Source organism: Nannospalax galili, unplaced genomic scaffold (assembly GCF_000622305.1).
Source record: "Nannospalax galili isolate Female #2095 unplaced genomic scaffold, S.galili_v1.0 scaffold683, whole genome shotgun sequence".
NCBI classification, from domain to species: domain Eukaryota; kingdom Metazoa; phylum Chordata; class Mammalia; order Rodentia; family Spalacidae; genus Nannospalax; species Nannospalax galili.
The window spans coordinates 424280-448239 of NW_008349093.1; the positions used below are offsets into that span (position 1 = coordinate 424280).

Here is a 23960-nt window from a genome sequence, read left to right on the forward strand (position 1 = left end):
AGCAAAGAAAATGCCCCTCTAATGCTTTTCTGATGTCAGAAAGATGCAACACATAGGGAGATCATTGCTGTCCATAGAAGCTCTTATAAAAATGGGGATGCTGTGGATGATAGCAAAAAGTCAAACAGTGAAAAACATCTTGTTTTTATGAAGTTTCTGGTCTGAATGCATGAGAACATAATTCTAAGTTAACTGATCTCGTTTGGAAGATCCATTTGTGAAACATAACACTTGTCTTTTAGGACAAAGGATGCAAAAGGGAGCAGGAAACCTAAATATCTCCAGAGGGAACGTTTTTTCTTGTTAGACAATGTATACAGAGTACAGCTAAAAGCCTTCCTAATGATAGTGCTGGGGAATGGAGCCTACACCGGTGTGATAAGTTATGTACTTTATATTTGACTGTACGATTGCAGTGATTTGTGGGACATGATTTGATCCATGGTATTTCCAAATCCACCTCATAATGAGTTCAACTCAGCAGCTTCTGCTCTGTAAGCATGTCAAAGCTCAGGATGGTGGGGAACAGTATATTTAGTAAGACAGATGATTATGAGGAGAAAAACTAGGCACATGTCGCTGTAAGGTACTGATGATTAGAATAAGAACAGATTTTCTTCCATTTTGAGAAAAGGTAAAATTAATTCTAGCAGAAAGAATGGCAACCACATTGAGGAGGGGGATTAGGTAGGGGAGAGGATGAAGAAACGTACAATGGTTATACAGGTAGATATTAAACCATGATAGTGCTTTTAAGCTTATATCAAGGCCATATTTGAATTGGTGTTGTCCTTCAAAATTACCTTGAAAGCGTGTATCTGTATTCGAGGGATGTTGCCACTGCTCAAAAACATCTTGGGCACTGCTCTTGGGATTTTTTCTTGTTACTCTTTGTAGTCTGGCTGCAGTTATGGTAATTTTATAATGATGACAGATCATTACCTTACTTCTATCGCTTTGCATATTTGCAAATGGGCAGAAGAAATGTCATTCATGGACACACATCTTCCTGATGCCAGCCTTTTTAGACCTGTGGTGTAGCCAGCGAGCCAGTGCAGAAGGACTGCTGAGGGCTGGGAGCAATCTGACTGTAGTTCCTTGGTCTCCGTGCTCAGCTCTAGCTCCCGACTCACAGGTACCAGGGCACACAATTAAGATTAAAGTCTTTCTTATAAAGTGATTCTGACAGGACAGTGACCATAGGCAAAGAAAGCACAGTTCCAGGCAAGCCCTAAAGAAGATTCCCTGTCATAAGAGCAACAAAGTGCTGCTTTTGGCTCATCTGATGGGACACAGGTGCTGCTTTGATTAAACAGAACACTTTGTGGTCATATTTCTTATAAAGTGGTTGTGTCTGTTTTGTTAGACACAGGTTGAACCGATGAGGAGTGCTACTGAAATTCTGTTTGTTCAGCTGGACTTTGGAGGTATGTTCAGTTTTTCTCAAAACATCTCTCAGCCAACCCAGATTTGTTGGGCCTACTCGGTGTTAGGCATGGTGCAAGGTTCAGGAAGCAATGATGTATAAGATAGGCATGAACCCTGCTTGGTTATAGTAAAGACTGAAAAATAATCACAGGGATGTCTCAAGAGTCATGGGAATACATTTCAAGCACATAAAGGGTCTAGGAGTCAGAGAAGAGTTCTTTAACAAGCTAAGAAAAAGTGGTGTTTAGAGGCATGCAAGGTAAAGGAAGAACACTGATGTGGAGAGAGTTGAAGATGCAGTCTGGACGTAAGGAATTCTAGCTTGGCACATCTGGAAAGGAGAGCAGAAGGGAGCAAACGGAGTCAACGTCTTACTTGCTTTCAATCCCCTAGTGATAAGAGAGAACTTACTGGACTGAGGAGAGAGAGAGAGAGAGAGAGAGAGAGAGAGAGAGAGAGAGAGAGAGAGAGGAGAGAGAGAGAGAAGCGCTCTTCTCTTTTTGTATTTATTTCTTCTATCTCTATGTCTCATCTCCCAGGAGGGAGGGCTGCAGCACACCAGAAGTTCTCCATCCTCCATGCATGAGACCCCACAGTCCCAAAGAATAAAAGACGAGCCTTTGGAGGCAGCACCCACACTTCTCCCTTCCTCCATGTTAATTAAATCCATTTGTCCCAGGTCCTGGAGCCTGGGGACATCCATGGGCTTTGATTTTTAACCCACAAACATCTGAAGGAGCGGGTGGCCACTGCTTAGAGTTAGGACAGTGCCTTCTTGCAGTGACAGCAGAGCTTCCATTAGGAACAGCAGAATATGAGGTTTGGAAGAGGAATTTGAAGCCAGGCTTAATACCTATAAGCCTTATGACAACAGGTACCATTTTCTACCCTGCTTTTAGCTTTTGTTCCTCATATTTCAAAGGTGGATCCACCAGGATGCAACACGAACATGTTTTAGGAGACTAATGTGAAAGCTGCTTCAGATGGTGGAATTTGATGTTTAGCCTTTTAACAGACGGTTTTCCCCTTCTAGCCCCTCTGTAGGAATGATCCTGTCTCCCTTTTTGGTATGGAGCATACCAGTACCGCCCATGGAGTGTTCAGTATGGCACAGCAGAGTGTCACATGAGTGCTGCTGTGCTGGGCCATCTTCACTCAGCACTGCTTGTTCCAGACTGAATGCAGGTGGCAGAGTAGAGCCATCCTGGGAAGACAAGTGGCAGCTGAACTCCATAGGCGTCTGCTCCATTCCAGTGCCACGCAGAGATGAAGATCTGGTAGCCCAACCCTCTCTGTTTAGAGGTGAGGAAACCGAGGCTCAAAGTATCCAGTAGGAACCAGTACACCTGGCAGAAGTACTTTTCTGCTTAGTGAAGAGCCTGGCATCTAATGTCAACTCACCTTGGGGCCTGACTCAACAGAGTAGTGGACTCAGAGTCGGGCCTGGATGCCAATCCTGACTCCGAGGCCTACTTGTGGGGGGTACTTTACCCCTTTGATTTTTAGGAATAATGAAAAGGCTTTTCTCATCCACTATGGTTTTGTTATTAATAAGGAAACATAAAATGTCAAACGGGAAAGTAAGGTGAAATCTATCAAGTAAGAGAAAATGCCATATAGACGGGTACGAAACCTGATTATTATTTGGGAGCACTGAGTGGCTCTCTTTCAGCTCTTCCCACAGACAGATCCTGGAGGCAGCTAATCAGGCCAGGTAAGAGATATAGGAGATGAACACTTATTAGCACAAAATCCTTTGGAGAGTCTCTTGCTCCTGATAACCAGCAGAAGGGGTGCCTGATTGTGTGTGAACCTGTTTGTGATGCTTAATACTGACTGTCAACTTGACAGATTCTAGGATCATTTAGGAGACAATCCTCTGGGCAGGTCAGTGAACTTTTAGGTTGGGTTAATTGAGGTGGAAAGGCCCACCCTAAATGTGGACAGTACCGTTCCATGAGCTGAGGTCCTGGACTAAAGAAAAAAGAGAAAGCAGGCTGAGCAAACCGCTCTACTCACACACTGTGGATTTGTTTGATGAGCTGTTCCGTACCTCTGTATGTCCCACACCTCCAACTGTGAGCCCAAATAAACTCTTCTTTCCTAAGTTGCTGTTGTTGGGTATTTTGTCACAGCAATGAGAAGTAACTAATACAGTGTCTTGGATAAAGGATTTGGGGACAGGGAAACCTGCCTGCTTCAGCATTGTGCCTTGTAGAGTAAAAAGTAGCTAGCTCACCTGTCAGACACATCGAGAAGAGACAATACTGTCCACTGCCATAGGCTCAAGCCTTCATTTGAGGCATCATTGGTGGCAACATGCCAGACCATCCGACTTTGCTCCTTTCCGGTTTTGTTCTCCACCAGCACCAAGGACACATTTCCTCTCAAAACTCCACGGATGAGCCAGGACATCCGGAGCTGTCAGGGAGAGAAGGGTCAGAGGACAAAGTGTTAGTATTGAAAGGAAATCTCAAGTTCCCTTCTTGGAATTCTCAGTGAAAGCCTAAGGGATGTTGCTGGAGGCTCAGGTGAGGTTGGTCCAGTGAGAACAGCAGGATCTTCACTATATCTTGCTCACTTTTGCCCAAAAGGTCTTTATTGAAGTTCAAGGAGCTGAAGAGGGGTGGGGGGCCCACCAGTGAGTAATTCTGAATCTTTGTTCCGGTTGCTGATATTCCAACTTTTCCTCTGAGGTAATTCAGTCAGTGGGGTTATTTAATGAACTTCCCTAAGTATAGCCAAATAGTTTTGTACACGGTCTCAATATACTTTGTGACTTTATGCAGATGATTTTTTTCATTCAATTTCTTTTAGTGGATTTGGGTTTAATAGATTTTTATTCTTTCTAATAATTATAATCTTAATTGAACAGGGCCAAACCACATGTAAGCTAATGGGTGAGTTTATGACTTGGTAGGCAACACACACACAGGCACAGACACAGATACAATCTCTCTCTCTCTCTTTCTCTCATTGTGATCTCTTAATATTGTTGTCTTCCAAAATGAAGCCACAAGCGTATGTTTTCATTACATCTTTATGAAAGGTTTCTATGGCATCATTCCCTAGACACTTGAAAGAGAATTGTAACTCATAATCTTTCTAAGAAAGTTTAAATGCAGTCTTGTTCAGAGGCAGTACATGCTACAAACTGATGTTTAAGATACTAGAATTGTGTTTGATGGTAATAATCTATAAGCAACATCTAAAGCTTAAGAGAATTACAGTCATGTTCAGATTCTATAATAAAAAAAGTAGTGTAGAAACAAAGGCAAAATTTAGCTTGTAGCAGGCTGGAGATCTCATTAACTACAGTACCCATGTTCTTGGATTCTCATGCTTTGAAGAGGTGCTCCTTTGTGTCCCTAGTCTTCCAATCCCTGATTGATGGCTGCCTTATAACTTGATTGAAGAGGTTAAGTACCAACAGCCACAGCAGCTTGAGACTTCATACTCTCTTATGTACAAGGCCATGCCTGGACCCTAGGCCCCAATCTAGTGAGCCTGATCTAAAACGACAACCTCTTCACATCTGTCTTTCCCATTTTCTCATATCCAGTGGAGCAAACATTTACGTCCATTGAAAGCCCCCATAGTAGCTGAATGAATCTGTCAATGCTTTTTATCCCCCTTCTTGGATTTTTGCGTGTGACTGTTTGGATGCCATGGGAGGCAGAGGCAGGCAGATCTCTGTGAGTTCGAGGCCAGCCTGGTCTACATAGCAAGTTCCAGGTCAGCTGGGGCTACAGGGAGACCCTGTCTCAAAAAGAACCCCCCAATTTTTTTTTTTTTAAATTCCACCTTTGCTAACACTAAATTGTCTCAGCCTGCAATACACACCATGCAGTGTACACACCATGCATGTCCTGTCTGGGATGATATCTGACACATGCCTTATCTGCTTTTGCTCCTTGGCTGCAGAACAGTGTGGATTTGGAATTCAATAAATTCATACAATTGAACCTCAGTGCCCGAGATGATTTGGTGGTACTTAATCATTCTCTGAGGATTTCCATATCTGATTTTTTTTGGACATAGGTAGCATGATGGGCATTTCAAATTCTCCTTTGGTCAGTGATACTGCATCCCCTGGTCCCCAGTTCCTGATCCAGTGATTTGAACTCCACGTTAGGGAGACAGTTCTACAACAGAAGGCACAATCTGTCCTTCTCTCCTCCATTTTTCAGCTAAGTGCTTGCTTACTTATCCTTTCTCTTCTGTCCTGGAGGGAGAGGCCTCCTTCATTTCCTTCTGCTATGCCTCTGCCCATTCCATCTCCCCCAAGCCCTCGTCCGTTCAGTTACTTTCCTCCGTTCCCTAGCGTCTTGGGTCTTTCTACCTTCTGGTTCCTCCACATACAAAGATCAGATCCCACTCATTCTGGAAAAATATCAGATACCAATTCGACCTTTGTAGCCCTTTTAGCTTGCAACCCATTTCTGTACCTCCATTTAGATGTTCATGTATTGGGCAACTGGTACGTAAATGATGCTTCCATCCCCTCCACCCCAGCTCTTTTTTGTGCTAGGGATAGAACCCAAAGCCTCGTATGTACTATGTAAGCACTCTACCACTGAGCTACACTCTCATCCATTCTTTAAAACTTTCTTTCAGCCTGGCTTCCATTTCACAATTATTCTAATAATAGAAGTCTCACTATCTCCTTTATAACTTATTCTCTGTGTTCATGGGCTCCTAAAGCACCTTTTCCTCTCTCTTTCTCCGTTCTGTAATCTCCTGTGCATCTCTGTCACATTTACCTGTTTGTTGCTGACATCTGTGACTCAGCTCAACAACCTTCAGTGGTTTCTTGTTCCCTATTGGAAAAATCAAGGCAGTCATACACCTCTATGATCTAAGGAAGGCAACATTTTAGTCATTCAACGAATATTGATCAAGTAGTCAAGTTGAGTCTCATGTATGTGACAGAGATACCTGAGAGATTTCTCCGTCTTCCTGCACTTTATTTTAGGTCAGCCAGGGCAGTGGAGAGAAATAGGGGGCTCAGAGAGAGAAGAGTGATAAGAAGACAGAGGAGTGAGAAAGGAGAGAGAAGACAAGAAAGAGGAGACAGGAGAGAGAGACCTGGGTTGTCCTAAGGCTTCTCAGCCTCTTGAGGAGGGATGTTAGGATCCTTCTCGGTATCAGTTTTTGGGAGACTTGATCATTTATTTATTCACTCACAAGTAGTTATAGTATACATACTTTGTGGTTTATTCTATACATCTCTTTCCTGCCCTTATGGAATTTTTGATCTAACTAGGAAGTTAGAATTAAAAAAATATAACCAATTTCAAATGCGCTGTAGAGCCACTTTATAGTCAAGACAGAGATACAAGACAAAACAAGACACTTAACAGTGTCAAGATTTAGGTCACGACAGCCACTTGCCCCAATAGTTCAGCACTGTGGATAAATTAGAGAATTAAAAAAATGTTTCTTTCATCTTACAATGGTACTACCCACATTTACAACAGAAAGCACACACAGTCATAATGCAAGCCAAGGCACATTCTGAGTTTCAATAGTGTCTTGTTTTAGAAATAGATGAAGAAGTTAGAATAAGATGGAAAACTGATAGTCAGTAAATGGCTGGCAAATGTGTTTGGTGTGATTCATGTTTTGATCCCTGAGTCAGTAAAGTGATGCACCCAGGCAGATATTCTTCCTGAGATAAAGCAGCTTAAAATCTACCATCTTCCCCCAGGTCTGCTTCTTATCTTCATTTATATCCCTGTGACTTCCAGATTCTTCCTCTGAGCCAGTCAATATTTTTCTGTTCAGAGTCTGGTCTTCAACACCAGTATCTGTTGGTTACCGGGGACCTTGTTAGAAAGACAGAATCTCTGGATTGGTCACATATCTATTGAAACAGACTCTACAGAGAGGCACTGAGTTACAGGGCAGCCTCTGAGGCTCTGCCCTGGCACTTTATGACTCATTTACTGCCTTTCCAGAATGCATTGGAAGCAACTGCCCTTTACATCAGCACTGACTCTCCAGGGGCTCTTCAAACCATTCTCATTTCCTGGCTTGTCGACTATGGATGCACTAAGTGTCTGTACTCCATGACTATAGTGCATTAACTGCGTGATCTCAAGCCTCTTGCTCACCTCCCTGAGCCTCTACTTTCTTGTGACCATAGCTGTACTTTCTCTTCTTACCTTCAAAGGTGGCTACAGAGACTGAGTCAGATGGAATTGTGACACTGTGAATGACATGTGAAACTTGTGATTTTCAACCTGGGCCGAAAACTAGACTTATCTAGGGAGTTTGCCAAATTGCCAGTGTCTGGCCTCCACTTGAGAAATTCTGATTTAAGCAGTCTAGGTAGGTTCTGGGCATCAGCAGTCCTTAAAAATCCCTCCAGGTGACTCTGAAGTATAGCCTGGGTTGAGACTGCTGGGGAGAGGGGACTACTTAGTGCAGGAAGTGGACTGGCTCTCTCAGTGAGGGGTCCATTTTCACCTTGGACTTGTAGTAAGAAATGATTCTTGATCATTAAGAAATGGCCTTAACTGGGCCCACTTGTCACCAAGATGTAATGGGGGTGACTCTCCTGCAGGGGGAGGATACAGCCCTCAACACAGGCTTTCATGGGGTCGCTGTATTATCCCTAGGGAAAGACTGAGATCAACTCAGGGAGTGAGAGTCCCCAGGAATGATGCTGGGCAGGAATAACCTGAGACAGAGCTCCCCTTGGACCTGCAGTTTAAGAGTCTTGCCAATTGCTTGGTGTGTGTGTGTGTGTGTGTGTGTGTGTGTGTGTGTGTATACAGGTACACATGTGTGCATGGGTGAGGGTGCATATGTATGCACATGCATGTGGAGATCAGAGGACAACCCTGAGTGTTGTTTATCAGGTGCTCTCCATCCACCAACTTTTTTTTGAGACAGAGTTTCTCACTGGCTTGATACTCACCAAGCAGGTGAGCTGACTAGCCAGCAAACCCCAGGGATCTTCCTGTTGGGTATCTCCATTGTTGGGATTACAAATACAGACCACCAATTCTGTCTTTTTAAAAATGTGAGTTCTGGGGATCAAATTCAGGTCCTCAATGCTTACAAGGCAAGTACTTTATCAATGGAGCCATCTCTCCAATATGCCAACTTTTTAATTACAAAAACTTGAAGACTGATGTCAAGTTTTACTGAGTATCCCATTTAGTTACTTGTATCTAAAACCACTGTGTTTCCTAAAGCAAACTGTAGGCTTAAGTCACTCCTAATGACTTCCATCTCCTTTATCTAGTCCTAATGAGCCCCTTTGATGTTATTCTATATAGATCCCTATGCCAAGTGTACCCAGTTTGATCTTGACAGCAAAGTCCCAGTGCCCATGATAGGCACAAGACATCCTTGGAATCCAATTTTGATACCTGTTTCTCTCTGGGTGGTCTATAAGGTATGAAGTAATTCTCTAATTGATTTTGAATGCCAGAAAGCTGCATTAGACACACATGCTGTCTTATTTTTATATTCACAATATCCATTCATGCAGGTATTAATATATATATTAATCGACCACAGGTTGTGGTGGTTTGAATATGAAATGTCCTTCCCCAAAGACTTGTGTGTTGAAGGCTTGGTTTTCAGGTGGCAGATATACTCACTGGTGGTAATTTGAGTGATTCCCGTGTGATGGCATCATTGGGAGGTAATGGAGGTGGGACCTGCTTAGAGAAAACAGGTCACTAGGAGTGTCCTTTGAAGAGTGCATCTGGCCCTAGACTTTTCCTGTTTCTCTTTGCTTCCTGGCAGTCATGAAGTGAGCAGTTTTCCTCTGCCGTACTCTTCCTCCATGATGCATAGACTTAAACACAATGGTGCCAGCTGATCATGGACTGAGATCGCTAAGTCAAAACAAATCCTTTGTCCTTTATATTGTTTCCTCTTGGGTACCTGTCACAGCAACAGAAGTTTGACTAACATTTTCAGAAGAAGAAATCTGGGGTTGGAGCGGTAAAGCCAGTCACCCATAGACACTCAACTCAAATGATACAGCTTGGGATTCCAAGATCTCCCTGTGTGTGCTCTTTCTATCAAACCAGTACTGTCATGTGCATGTAGTATATTGTGGTAGCCCTTGGGGCCTGTTGAGAAGAATTTCTAGATCCTTATTTATAAAGTGTGGTCTGTGAACCCACAATGGTGACGTCTCCTGGGAACTTTCTACAAATGCAGGGTCTTCAGTCCTTTCCCAGTTCAACTGAATCAGAATTCATATTCTAACAAGATCTTAGACCTGAGAATTACTCTCAGATTGGAAGAATTAGGGAGGCAGTGGATTTTAGCCATTTCAACCATTGTTTCTGCTGGCCAATTAACAGTGGTGTGTGTGTGCGTGTGTGTGTGTGTGTGTGTGTGTGTAGCTACAAAAATATGTAAAATCATATACAAAAACAAATTTGTGAAAAAATAGCACTTGTCCAAGCCTGTAACAATAAAATTTTGTTCCTTCTGGATATGTCCTAATAGATATAGGTTATAAATGGCAGCTTTGGACTAATAAACTCTTTTGCATGCAGACAGCCAGTGAGACAAGTGAAAAGAGGCACCACCAGGAGCACGCCACCAGCAATTATATCTCCTGGCTCCAGCTGGCCCTTTCAAAGGGTCTTTTTCCCCCTGCCTCTCCATGGAGCCTGATAGACTTTCCAATTATGTGGTACCAGTGTTTGTCATTTTATTAATTAAAGTCCTGTATGTAAAGCAGGGGCAGCATTGTGGCTAGGCCTAATGCTATTATTTCTCTCATGGCCCTTTCCTCCTCCCGAGGTAATTACTGCAATTTTATGTCTAGAATGTGCCCCGGGTTTGCTATGTATACCTCGTGTCAGCTTCAGAACAATCTCTTGAACTCATAAAAAAATCATAGGATTTAGATCTGAAAGACTCAATGGTAGCCAATAACATCCATCCTGCCTGCAGCACTCCTAATGCTTGGGAAGGTAATTGTGATGGTTCTTCAAATTTCTGAAGGGCAGAGGGAGTTTCAGTATTAGAGCTGAAACCAAGAATGGATGTTCCATTGTTTATTTCATGAAAACAATGGGAAACATGTTTTAGCAGAGAGATGCAGGAAAAGATGGGATTGATTGAGGTGTGATAGGTATCCTGGGTATTTCCCACATTAGGGGTCACCTGCCTGAGAATGGATGACCAAGACTGGAGTTATCAGGGACATTAAAAAAAGCTCTGGATGCAAGTAGTTAGGGTTTAAATGTCCAATGTCTCCCATAGACTTATGTGTTTGAACACTTGGTCCCTAGATGGCACTGTTTTGGAAGGTTGGGGAACCTTTCAAGTATGGGGTATAGCCAGTAGATGTAGGGCTGTAGGGCCTGGGCTTGAGGACTTCAGGCTGGTTTTGCTTCTAGCCTGGACTTCCTGCTTCCTGATTCATGGAGATGTGAACAAGCTGCCTCAAGCTCCCACCGCCACTCATGGACAGGAGCCCTTTCCAGCCTCATGAATGCTTCCATGTTTTCCTCACCCTGACACCCTGAACTATAAATCCTTCCTCTCTTTGATTTCTGTCAGGTATTCTGTCACAGCAATGAGAAAAGCAGCTAATACAGTGGTCAAAGCTCTGCCCGGACCTGAGATACCACAAGTTGTGATTCTAAGTATGATCTTCTAATTTTAAGTGCTCCCTTATTTCTGTGTGGCATCTTGTTAACTTCTGCTGAGAATATTGACTCATGGTAAAATCCAATGTTTTTTTTTTTTTTTGTGCACCATCTTCTAATTCACCTGGAGAAAATAAACACCAACTCTCCAGCTATAAATAGCTTAATGAAAAATCAACCCAACACAGCAAGAAGCTGGCCAGATGCAGATTTATTTTTTGATAACAAATAAACTGTGATGCTGGAAAGTACTTGCAATTATGGAAGCGTAAGGAATATTGGATTCCTGGTCATTTAGGAGGCTGAAAGATCAGCATCCTTCCTGAAAACATCATCAAGGACCACCCATCCACTGATACCCTTATGTCCTTTTGTAAAAACATGAAGATTTTATATAAAAAATAATAACCTGGGATTTCTAGGTGCTAAGGTTATGGAGTCATAGATATTTGCTTTTCTTATTGGATTTTTTTTCTTTCACATTTTTTTTTCAATGCATATCTATGACTTGAGAACTAGAAGAAAATCTATAATATAAACTTAGAGAATACAACTATTAAAAGCAAGGTTATGAGGAAGAATATTGATATATGGATATATAAAATTAAATAAGGAAAGAAGATTCAAAGAGCTTGGATCACATGATACTAAATTTATACAGCTATTTAACTGTCTCTGTGCTCAGATCTCTATCTACTTGTCTGGAAGGAAATGTGCCAGCCTCTAATAAAGGTTATCATTGGTGGGTAGGATTGTGGGCAATTTCACTTGTCTTATTCATACTTTACTGTATTTTCCTAATGCTCTAAAATGAACAAAGGGTACTCTTAGAATCAGAAAATAATAAATGCTGTATTTAAGAAATCGGTGAGGAAGGATTCTGGTGGTGGTGGAAAGTAGGAAAAGGGTGCTTATCTTTTTTGTGCATTTCAGATGTTCCAGTTCTCTTGCCTGAGCTGGAGTTTTTGTGAGGGACCCAAGACAGCTGGAAACTTTGAGGGAGGAGGTGGCACAATGCTGTAGGCAGAACAGGGACTTTGGATCAGAAAGGGTGGTCTACTTTTTACTTATTACAGAATTCGTCAGCGCCTCAGTGCCTTTGTCCGTAAATGGACTAGTGGTGCTCTCCTTGCAGGGCTTTATCAGACTCTGTGAACTTGGTGCCCAACTTAGCAAAGACATTTGATAAATATGAGGTTCATTCTCCTGTGCTAGAAGAATAAGAGAGTAAAGGAAAAGTAGGAAATCCATGTTAGAGTTCTTTCTCTGTCTCTCTCTTTTACACACACACACACACACACACACACAGAGACAGACACACACACATATATACACACACACGCCAAATCAGAATAGGGTGAGGTGAAAGACTCTGTGTTAAAATTTTCAGTTATTTTTATTTCCCTTCTAGATTCCTTTCCATTCTTATGGAAAGAAAAAAAATAATATTCTCTTCTGGGACATAATGGTGTGACTTCAGGCAAACAGCCTCCTCTGTGCCTTAGTTTCTCTCTGTACACTGGAGAAAATGCTTGGGAATAGCCTTGTAATCCTCTTGCTGGGAACAGGGCTGATGCTATACAGTGAAACTACTACAACCTTCATGGACAGCAGATGGAAAGAATGTGGGCTCAAGGAAGCACGTGGGTATCAGCATGGACCCAGAAACCCCCGGGAATGTATCCTCTAATACTTAGGGTCGGTCATCTGTGTTCTACTAGGGTGTTCCTTTGGATATGGGCTTCGTGGATCTGTTAATAAAGATCACCACTGGGAGCTACAAGTGTCTGTGATTAACAATACTTTTGAATGGGAACCAAGTCTGCTAAGGGCCAAGGAAATTTTCATCCACATCCCTGAGCCTAACAGTAATTCTTCTTATGCCTCAGTTTCATCATGTAATGGGGGAGGGATTAATTTTGAATGGCTCAAACATATTAAATTAATGATTTCTGAATGTAATTGCAATGGCTGTTGATTACCTTAGCCAATTAGCATGTATCTTGGCAGAGTCAACCACATCACAATGAGAGTTGACAGAATGCTAGGCTCCAGCCTTCTAGCTCTAGGTGCTGAAGTAAGAATTACTTTGGCTCGGAAATCTCAATAGGGCTTTATTTGTTGATCTCTAAGACTCAATGAAGAGACTTCTTGCAAGGGACTGTGTAATTCATTACTTAATTATTGATTAAGTGGGTTTACTGGGCATATTCTCCCCGTACTACTTCTATTAAAGTGATGCTTGCAACCTGCCTACACGTTGCTGATTGCCAGAGAGGAAAAATAGGAACATGCAATGTCTGTCACAGTGATTTTCTTGTATCTAAGCAAGGCAAGAAGAGGAATAATAGCAATAATTGCTGCCATTCATAAAGCATTGTGAAGATTACAGAGTTTTCACATTTCTATCTGATGCTGGTAACAATCTCACACAGCAAGTAAAACAGGTATTTTTATCTCCAATTTGGAGAAGTAGCTTGTTTGAGGTCAGATGGCTCCTTAATCGGGCAGAGTTGGGATTTAAACTCAGATGACCTAAGTCGAGTCCAGTGACCTTGGAGTGTTTAAAGATTTGGCTTTGGAGTTGGACTGACCTGGTTTATGTCACTTGCCAACAGGATGACCTTGGGCCAGACATTAAGCTCCCCAAGTCCCAGCTTCTATATCAGTAAATGGGGTTTAGGGTAACTTCCTCACAAGTCTGTCTTGATAATGAGCCAATGAAGGTGAAATGCTGAACATTAAGAGCCAGCTAGGAGACCGGATCTTTTAAAAACACATTCTGAGTTAGCTTCCCTTCCTCTGGCCCAGGCAAAAGGAGGATGTTTCTCTTAAGCTTCAAAGAATGAGGGTCTCTGAAGTTCTAATGAAGACTTTTTGGGTTTCTTTTAGTGTAATGATGTGCATAAGAGATGAATGTGCATAAGAGACCTGAAGACAGGAACTTTTCATACTGAAAGCAAGATTTCTTAACTTTCCTAAGACTCAACACTCAAGAGAGAGCCCAGAATTATAGGTCTTCCGCATGGATGGCCATCCAGTAGGACTAGAGTCAGTACTTGCTGACTCACCACTGTTGGCTGTCCATACCACTGCGGCCCCCTGTGCTTCTCCCTGGCTCCACTCTCTCACCAGATATCCGGGGGTTAGGCAGTCTAAGCAGTCAAGCCCAGCCCCATTTTTTCCTCCTCCTCTGTGGAACAGAGAAGACTTTATTTACTCCCAGGGCAACTGTAGGGAGGTGGAGCAGCTCTGTAATCCTTGGTGTATAGAGGATTCTTATTAGAGTGATAATTTTACTGGTATATGGGATGGTTGCTATTGAAGACCTAAAGAAGGGCTTCAAATCCTAGACAAATACTGTGGGCCTGCAGACAAGCCATTTGGAAAGTGCTTCAAGAATCACTCCAGCCTTCTGCCCCAGCCCTCTGAAGCAAAGAATCACTTGCACAGGCCCACTGAAGGCTTTCTGAGATTAACATCTTCATCCGTGGCCAGCTAGATTTCTCTGGGTGCAGGAGATATTATGGGTGTTGGGTCATGGAGTAAGGAGAGACAGCTAACTGGAGCCCTCATGCTGCTGACTTGCACTAGATGTTAGTATCACCCTACAGTCACTAGAGAGGCCTTGTAATTCCTGATGAGCTCCACATCATGTCCCCTTGGGCAGAGAATGGGCAACCCAGATGGATATGATGTATCTAGCACAAGCTCCTGACTCTGGTTCTAGGGAAGGAGGAAGGCATTTTCCAAATGGCTTTTCCTAAAGGCCCACAGTGAGTGTGAAAACAATTCCTGGCCAGACCAGCAGGGTCTGCTCCTGAGTCAAGTCCTGAGTCTGGACTGACTTCCATCTGAGAAGAGGAACTGCAGCGCTGTCACTGCAGATTTCTGAGTGTCAGATGTGATGTGGCTGAATATCCATGGGAGCTCTGCCTAATGGATATCTTGGTCCTTATGTACCAGACTGAAGGTGCCTGTGCTTGGTGGGAGGGAAGGAGAGATGCTGTTACCCTGAAGTCCCCTCTAGATCAGTGCTGGTCCTTACAAAGGGGATTTCTACCATGACCACAGAACGTTTGTGCAGCATTTCTTGGACAGAAAAGAACAGCGGCAGAGCCCATCTTGACCCTGGTGGAGGCTGACTTGTTTTTCCACCGATCTGGTCTTAGACACGACACAAGGAAGAATAAGTGAGCAAAGAAAGCTTTGTTCTCCTGATCCAGACACAAGCTCTCTGTGGAAGGAATGCAACCTCTGGAAATGACAACTTCCATCAGGATCAAGTCCACGAGGCCGTGCAGCTTCTCCTCTTCCTGATCAGCTAACACTGGTCAGACAAGTGCGTTGAAAAACAAGGCACACACGGACCAAACAGCATTTTAGTCCCATGAGAGTGCAGTAACTAATGTCCTGGTTACAAATGGGATGATCTTCCTCTTCTGTCTCCACAGGTGGGAACCTCTAGTGGGTGGCAAGATTTTGAGTAGGTGAGCGTGATGGCTCATATCAGCTCCCCCTGAGTTGAGACGGAATCTCCTGTCCCACAGGGCAGTGTGAGAGAAAGAACACGAGGCTTGGAGTTAGGAGGTCTGGCTTTGGCCTTGGCTTGTATTTGCGCTTCGGGTCTTTGGCACATTCCTTCCCTGCCCTGTCGAGGGAGGCTTTCTTCCTCTCCCGGCAGCCCAGTGAGTACCCTAGCCTAGATCATAGGGAAGACCCGACGTGCTCTTCCTGCTCATTGCCCTGGCTGGATCCTGTTGAGTTTGTTCTGGGTTTGCTGAAGGCAGAGCTCTTCGACTTTTGCTTTCTCTTCTACCTTAAGCATCTCATAATAATCGCTGCTCCTCATATCTTCCTTTTCTTGCCTTTTCATAGTGGATTTTGTGATTGAGTTTGATAAACTTTAAAAACACAGCCACTGGGAAAGTTCTGCTTTATCTCATCCCGAATATCCTCTTGCCTACCTTCAGGAGGAAGTGTGGGCAGCTCTGAATACATCCAGTCAGCACTGCCAATTCTCACCTTATTTTGCTTGAGGGTCATACTGAGATGGAGGGAAGGGAAGGGCCATTGGTCCAGAAATGGTCACCAGCACCCTGAAAAATCTTATAAAATCAACCAGAGAACCATTGATGGGAGATTTCCCTGGCTTTTAGGGGAGCTGTCACCGCAGGGGGTTATTCCCAGGGAGAGCTTTGGGCAGGGCTTGAAGGACGGCAGCAGGAAATCCCCCACGCCTGTCTTCTCTTCATAGCCTTCTGGACCACATTTGCTGGTTTCAATCACACGGAGTGTGGGTTTCTTTCCCTTCAGGACAGAGAGCCCGCACAAACACAGCAGAACCCTGCTGCCGCCTTCTGCCTGAGCTCAGCTGTCCTAGCAGCTAATCAGAGTCCATTCTTCTCAACTCTTGGGCTGACCTCAGGGTGGAAAGGTCTGGCCATGGTCCAGGATACCATTGTGAGTGTATGTATGTGCATGTGTGTGCGTACTCGTGCATGCAAGGAAAGGTGACTGCAGTTCTGGCAAGGTCAGGTGGAACTAAACCATCACAAAAAGCAGTACATTACACCCCTCTTTCTGGGTGCCTCCAGTACCTAAGGCCCATAAAAGGAAAACTGCTCCCATGTTTTAGAAGGGGAAGAAAATGAAGTCCACTTCCCAACCCCAGGCCTTGTCTGGCCTGAGAACATCGTTTAAATTATTCTAGTCACAGGCAGGCTATTCAAATAAAACAGAATTTCAAACCACATGGGGCTTGTTGAGAAAGGCAGGCTTCCCGAATGTGTGAAAGGCAAGGGGAGGGGCAGAATGGCCCCTGCCACTCTCCAGTCCTGAGTATTAGCCACAGCTGCAATGCTAGACACATCAGAGTGTGTCTCACAGTCAAGGAGGACTGGAGCAGGCCTGACAGCAAGTGAGCACATGAAAGCCACCGCAAGGCTTCCCTCCCCTGTGGCAACTTTAATTATTTGAACTGGAGCTCAGTGAAATAAAAATAAAAATAAAACAAAAATCAGAATATATTGTAAGTGGCTCCCCAGTTTCCTGCAGAGAATAGTTTGTGGCAGGAAGGGGAACCAAAAAGCCACAGTGCTCTCTCTGTTTGTGGCTGGGCTAGGCAGAGGTCTTTAAATATTCATGCCTTATGTGCAACTGTGTAGAGAGGGGGAGGAGGTGGTGCCTGCAGTAGTGGCCCACCAAGGCAGGTGGCAGTGGTGGCAGCAGGTAGCCATTGGGAGTACATGAGAGCTGGCAGGTTTCCGGAAGACCCTAGAAGTTGAGTTGGCCCAAGGTGCATGCTGGCTGTGTCTCCATTGGTGGGCATCTGTCCTGCTTCCATATGCTCCCCAGCCCCTATGTTTCTCCCACCTCTACCTGTGTTTCTGTTCCAACATTTCCATTTCCAGATCCTTTGTTGACTCATGTTTCACAATGGAAATCTGCATTGCACTGTTTGGGGTGGCAGGTATTATAATGGACTTAGGATGAATTTTGCTTGCCTTTGGCAGGAACACTTACAACCAATAGATCTGAAGATCCAGAGCCAGCAAGCAAATCACCAAGGATGGGGTTTGAAGATGCAGAGATCCTGCCTCGTGATGTCTTTTAGGAAGTCAAGGGTTGGTACAGGAAGCCCCATTTGTCCATTTTCCAAGGGAACACAAGTAGAGAAACAGACAACCAGTCAACTCAGTCTTAGATTTTGAGGAAAATTCATTGACGAAGATCCCAGTTCTTTGTAAGATGAATGTGGGGTGTCTTGAAGAGCATTTTGAAATATTCTGCATATGTAAATTTCTGAAGACCAGGACTGCCCTGTGTTTAGAGACAATGCTCTGTAATAGGCATGAGGCCTGGAGTCCAGGTTGGCCCACTCCCTGTGGATTAGTCCCCTATCAAAGACATTGCCCACAGTTTTATCTAGCATCCATCTTCCCGCATTCAAACCACTCATCCAAGGGAGGCCCTCTCAGGGCTTGTGGGCTTCAAAGGCCTGAGTTAACCTCGTGATTTCCCACATCAGTGTGGTGTGCAGGGCTGTCCCTGTTATCAGAGCTCAGCTATTCTGGAAGAAAGAACTCCATTTCCTACCTTGTGTATTGAGGATTTGGATGTAAAGGACAGGGGTTCCAAACCTGGAAACACATATTTCTATTTTGGTTATTTATTTACTTTTATTTCATTTTATTTTTCTAAAAGCATTGCTCACAACATTGAGAGTTTATCAACATTAGATGAACAATGGTCTGAAATGCTGAAGGTGAAATCATGGGAATGTAAACATATATAAATATGAATGATACGAATGTGGGAGGGAACCAATCCCTTCCCCTCATTGTGCCTGCTCAGTCAAGTTCCAGAAAAGGGCAGGAAAGAGCAAAAATAGCCCAGAACAAGTCTGACTGGAAGGAAAATAGTCAGAGAAAAACACCTGTTTCAGCTATCGATCAAGTCAAAGGTTATCAGAGAAATGATATTGCTTTTGCTTTGACATTTCTTTCTCTGAAATTAGGCTCCTATTAAACCCAGTGAAGAATACATTTAAAGACCAAATGCTCCTAAGGAACCTCCTGTCCTCTTGGGTGGGCCAACCATCTGTCTTCATTCAGGTTTCTTCCCAAGATGCCTCCTTTTCTAGGCACTCACTCTGAGGCAGCCAGGATGTATCAACACTGACTGTGTAATTCTACCATCTGCATCAGATAGCATGGTTTCGCAAATACAATTTATTTTAATGAATCTATTCATTTTTGCTCATTCTTCTTTCAAAAAAGGAGTTAAGGTGGCTTAGAGAGACCCAAAACCTAATAAGATGAGGTAAACTAGGAGAGGATAGGAAAGATGGGGCGAACGTAGAGTTATATCAGGCAGCTGCAGACTGCACATCCCATTTGCTTGCTAAGAGGGAGCCTCATCTCTAACTTAACCATTCATTGGATTACAAAATCATTTGTACACCATTTTTATTCTTCTTTGTTTTGTGGCTGAGTTTGTATTTCTCAACAATCCTGGAGGGTTCAAATTTGGTCCCTTAACAAGGGGAGTCTTGCTGTGTACTTCTGGCTGAAGCCTTCCTCTCTGGGATTTCTCTACCAGCGAAAATAGAGGAAGCAAACCTGGTTAGTTTTATAATGTCTACAGCTTGAAAGGAAGCAAATTACCCAGATGGTGCATAGCTAAAACTAAGCCAGACAGGAGTTTCTTCCATGGGTTTCTACAGAGGACAGGCTGAATCTTAGCACTTGCTGGTCTTCTGTTGTATGCAAGATGCAGGTGCAGGAACCCTGGGGCGTGCAAAGAGCCCCCTGCACAGCCTGTCCTCTGAGAGCTTAGAGTCTGATTTCTGGCAGAAGCACTCTCTCTCTTCTCCTAGTCTCTCTGTGAATGTGTTCACACAGGGTGCCAGGCACTACTGACTAACTGCTGTACCACCTGCTATCCCAAGTCTCTTACACACATTAAACTATGCAATCCTCACCCCTTTAGTCCAGGTACTATTAGTGTCTCCATTTTCCAGGGAAGGACCTGAGGCCCTAAGAAGTCAGTTAACTGCCCAGAAAAATTTGTAATCAGAATGGAATCTGTCTCAGATTCGGGTCATTGATCAAGAGAATACATGAGCTTAATCACTGTGCCGTGTGGGGGGTCTTAAGTATATTTCTTGGCCCCTGGAGAATATGATCATATGCTAAGGAACGCGATCCCAGACCTCCCGGTCTCACACTGAGGAGACAACAGCTTCAGGAATCATTTGTGTAGGAGGCTTTGTTGTACTTCACAGAATACCATCGATGTCTTAGTGAAATTTATGTAAATCAAATTTTTTTGACGCTTTCTAGTATATGAATTCTTTTTAAAAATACCAAGAATTCAAGATTTGTAAATCCCATTACTCTCTTCTGTTATGCCTATTATAAGAACTATTTTCCAGGTTTGTTTAAATCAAGGTCCTGCTACAACAGTTGAGTGCAGCTGAGTGTGGCTGTTTAAGGTAGAGTCTCTGCTAATGAGACTTCACCATGTGGGTGGGTACAATCTGCATAAAACATGGCAAAAATGGCCTCTTGCTTTCCCACGAAGATGACAAGCTGAGCTTTCTAGGCTCCTTTCTTCATGTATTTCCATTCACCTGGAAGGAGAAGTCAGGGAACTAGAGGAACACAGACTTGCCTCACAAGGAGAGTTCTTCATCGGTGCAGGAAATGTAGCACTGGTCACCGTCGCACTTTCAGAAGTGGGAACATCAGTGGTACTGAGCAATAGGGCATGACCTGCGGGGAGAGAGGAAGAGAGTCACAGATGTACTATCAACATGTACTGAGGGCTCCAGGGGTACAGAGTTAGTGGATTATGCTCAGTTCTGATTTAGCTAGGGACATAATTGAGGATGCTGGCTTCTTGCCTACAGTAGGTAAGGCAGTCTACTTATAATTGTCAACAAACCGTGGCTTGTGCTAAGACCTTCATTCTACACTGCCCAGGAGGTCACAACACCATGCATCTCACTACTGTAACTTCTGAGCTCACCAGCTTCAACCCAGAAGCAGCCTGAAGTTGGCTGGACTCTCCTGTCCCACCTTCCCTATTGATGGTCCTCGTGACCTTCATTCTCTTCTCCCTGCTCCAGGGCCCGGGTCATCCTGTGGTCCATGCCCTTCACGGGGAGCCTTATTTTGTGCATTTCCTCAGTACCACTTGTCCCCCAAAGCTGTGAGATCATGAGCTGCCAATCATCTTGGTGGCAGGAGAAACATCTCTAAACCTATAGCAAATGCAGAGCATTTTGAACACGGTCAGTTCTATGAAGATGCGAGTTCCCATCTTTCTCGGGGTCCACAGAGCTGCAAACATGACTCCAGATCTATCTTCATTTCTACTTTCCTCCTTTTCTTAGAAAAGTTTGTTACTGAATTGTTACCAAGTTGTGAATATGAATGGGTTCAGAGCAGAGTTACCAGTACGGGCCAGAGAAACCAGAAAGCTCGAGGCCAAGAGCTGAGCTTGGGTGGGGAGACAAAGAAAAAGGTGTCATTCAGTGTTGGGGACTGCAAATACTGTCTGCAAGTATTTGAAGTCCTAGCCTTCTGAGACCAGGAGTAGTACAGTTTTTTGGGGGTTCTTGGAGGAGAGAAAATCATGACCCTTGAGTATAATTCATGGAGTGGTAGAGCTTGCCTAAGGGCAAGAAGAAATGGTCTGAGATTCAGAACTGGTTAGAAAATGGAGTTTACTACTGGAGAGGTAGGAAAAAGCCCCATCACTGGCAGCATCCAACAAGACTGGATAATTCATCCGCTTTGATGCTATAGAGATGCCATCAAAGGGGGAGCAGAGAATGAGAGACAGGCCTGTGAGTTCCCTTTCTTCTCTGCTTCTTCTTAGAGCACTAAGATGATGCCATGAAATAGGGAGGGCAAGAGAAGAGCAGGAGCTCTTGGGCCCTTCTCATGGGCTGTGGGGCCCCCGTGGAACTCTACTTTGGCTGCAGTAACTCAGCTTTCTGTCTAACAGGGCCACTGTGAGAGTGTCCTGGCCCAAAGCCAACTCCCTTGGCTTGGCTGTGGCTAGCTATGAAGATGGAAAACAGAACTGTTTGGGCTCTGGGATTCATCAGGACTGATCCGGATGCTCTCCTCTCACACACTCTTCATTATTGGTACTACTTCCTAAAATAACCCATAGGACATGTAATGTTCCCTTGGAAAGGGAGGGGTTTCCTAAGGGCAGTTTCAGTTCCACCTAGAAAAGGCAAATGCAGAGAAAGAGACAGATCCTTACCCTGCCCAGGAGTGGATACTAGGGCTTGTCTCAGCATAGCCTGTAGGTTCAAACCAAGGCTGGATCACGGCTGGGTGGCCTGGCCTCTTTAGCAGCCTGGTCTATGCTGGCCTTGCTGATGCTCTCTGATTCCAAACCCTCCAGGCTAGTGTTCCTGAGCTGACGCCGCAGATGCGGATGAGGGTAGCCGTGTCTTTTTGGCATGGAACAGGAATGATAGGGAGGCTCCAAGGAGGGGAGGAGAGTTGTTGCCAGCTGAAATTGGTGAGGATGGGAGATGGCTAAGGAGTCTGGGCCACAGGGAATAAACCAGATGTGGAGCAAGGTTCCTGGGGCATGGCCTAGGCAAAAGGCCTCTATATGCCTCAGTCTCCTTGTCATAAAGGGGGCTATAGTGTTCTCTACTTTCCAATGAATTCTGTGCCTGACACATGGTAGGGCCTTAACACAGAATGGATTATTATGATTGCTGCTGCTGGTTTTCAGTTAATCCCTCAATAAAGCTTTACTTTAAGTAACAGAAGGTGACATTGAGCTTGGCCAGATTTAATCATTCTAGAGTCCAAAAAGGGATGAAGAGGAGCCTGGGTGTGAGCACCCTAGAAAAACTTTGGGTAGAGATACTGAAGGCGAGGAGAAGCCTAACTGCTTTGGGATCAGGTCCCAAGTTTCTTACATGTCTACATGGACACTAGGTTGGGCACCAGGGAGAAGGGAAGAAAGAGGTAGTACCTTGGCGACCCTGGGACTGGGCATTCTTCAGGTTCCTGACTTGCCACTGGGGCATGTGGGGTGAGAGTATGCTTTGGGTCCAACCACAGAAGTCATCTTCAAAGTTGCAGTAAAACCCAGCAGGAAGTTTACCTGTAGAGAGAGAATGGGGCATGGTCATTGCCAATACAATAATGGCAAACTATGCCAGAGGTGACCAAACTATCCTCATCAGTGGTGCCCCCCCTCACTCCAGTGAGGAAAATGGTATCTGATGGTACAGATCACAGTGAATAGCAGTCCCCATGTCTTAATTTGTGTGCGTGCTGCTTTGTGATTTTCTGATCCTTCATAGAAAATGAAATGGAAGTATAACTCCACAGCCCAGTTTCATATGTGACAAAGTAGAGGCTCAGAAATGTTAAACAACATGGTCAAAAGCATCCATCTAGGAGGCATTCAACAGGGACTAGAACCCAGATTGTCTGCTTTTCAGTTCTGTGGTCTTAATGCTGATCTACTATGAATGTGGTGCAAGAGAGGGCAATGCATCGCTTGGTGGCACACACCTCTAATGACTGACCAAAGGACAAGAGTGTGGTGGTATCAAAGGGACAGGTAACTATGGATTGGTTTGGGTCTCTTAAATCCCTGGGTCCACATAGGTACATGCTGTTCAGTTTTTTCCACTTGCTACCCCCTCTTTATTTTGCAGGAAGTTATGAGAAGCAGTGTGACTAGTTCCAAGTAATCAGGTGAGTGGCAGTTAGGTGTGTCTCATCTGGATCTAGCCTGTGAAAAGCCCTTGTGTAAACCTTCAGTCTCTCTTCTCTTGTAAAACTGAGGAGCTCTTGTTTTTGAGTCAACCTCAGCTGGCTGGAGTCCCCGAGGTAGCCTGTGGAGTTGAGCTCCCTCCCAGCCCATTTCTCACTGGACAGGTGCTGTAAATGCTATTGAAGCCACTGATGTTTTGGGATGGTTCATTACTGTAACATCCCTGGCAAGCCTGCTCAAACAATTGAGTGGCCTCAGTTGCAGTGGCCAGTTGCTGCGGCCTCTATGTCACCTGCAGGCTCAGCAGCAAGGGCCTGTGATTCTAGGTCATAATCTGCTTTCTATACCATATATTTCCCAGGTGCCCCCAGAAAGAGGAGGAAAGAGGGAGCTCAAGAGAGCTCACTTTCTCCAGTTTCCTTTGAGGATGGCTCTGGGCAGGCTCTCAGCTAGGAGAGCTAGTGGACCAGGGCCACTCTGGGCTAAGCTATTTTGACAGCACCCAGCAGCTCCAGGCAGGGCTGAGCAGCAAGGAGACAGCAGAGCTCTATCTCCACCTGGGGGCGGAGCTCTTTAAGAGACCCCCACCTCCCACTCCCTATGTCCTTCCTCTGTCTCAGCCTTTCT

General features: G+C 44.4%; 1 protein-coding gene across 1 annotated transcript in view; it reads right to left on the bottom strand.

The window, feature by feature from the left end:
• The window catches only part of Alk (ALK receptor tyrosine kinase), a 790272-nt gene that overhangs the window by 95036 nt on the left and 671276 nt on the right, over positions 1 to 23960 (bottom strand). Inside the window, exons 7-9 of the mRNA XM_008846481.1 lie at positions 22581 to 22712; positions 20241 to 20341; positions 3668 to 3849 (exon numbers count right to left, since the gene is read on the bottom strand). Of these exons, the coding sequence (XP_008844703.1) occupies positions 3668 to 3849; positions 20241 to 20341; positions 22581 to 22712 (415 nt within the window). The remainder of the gene's footprint in view (positions 1 to 3667; positions 3850 to 20240; positions 20342 to 22580; positions 22713 to 23960) is intronic.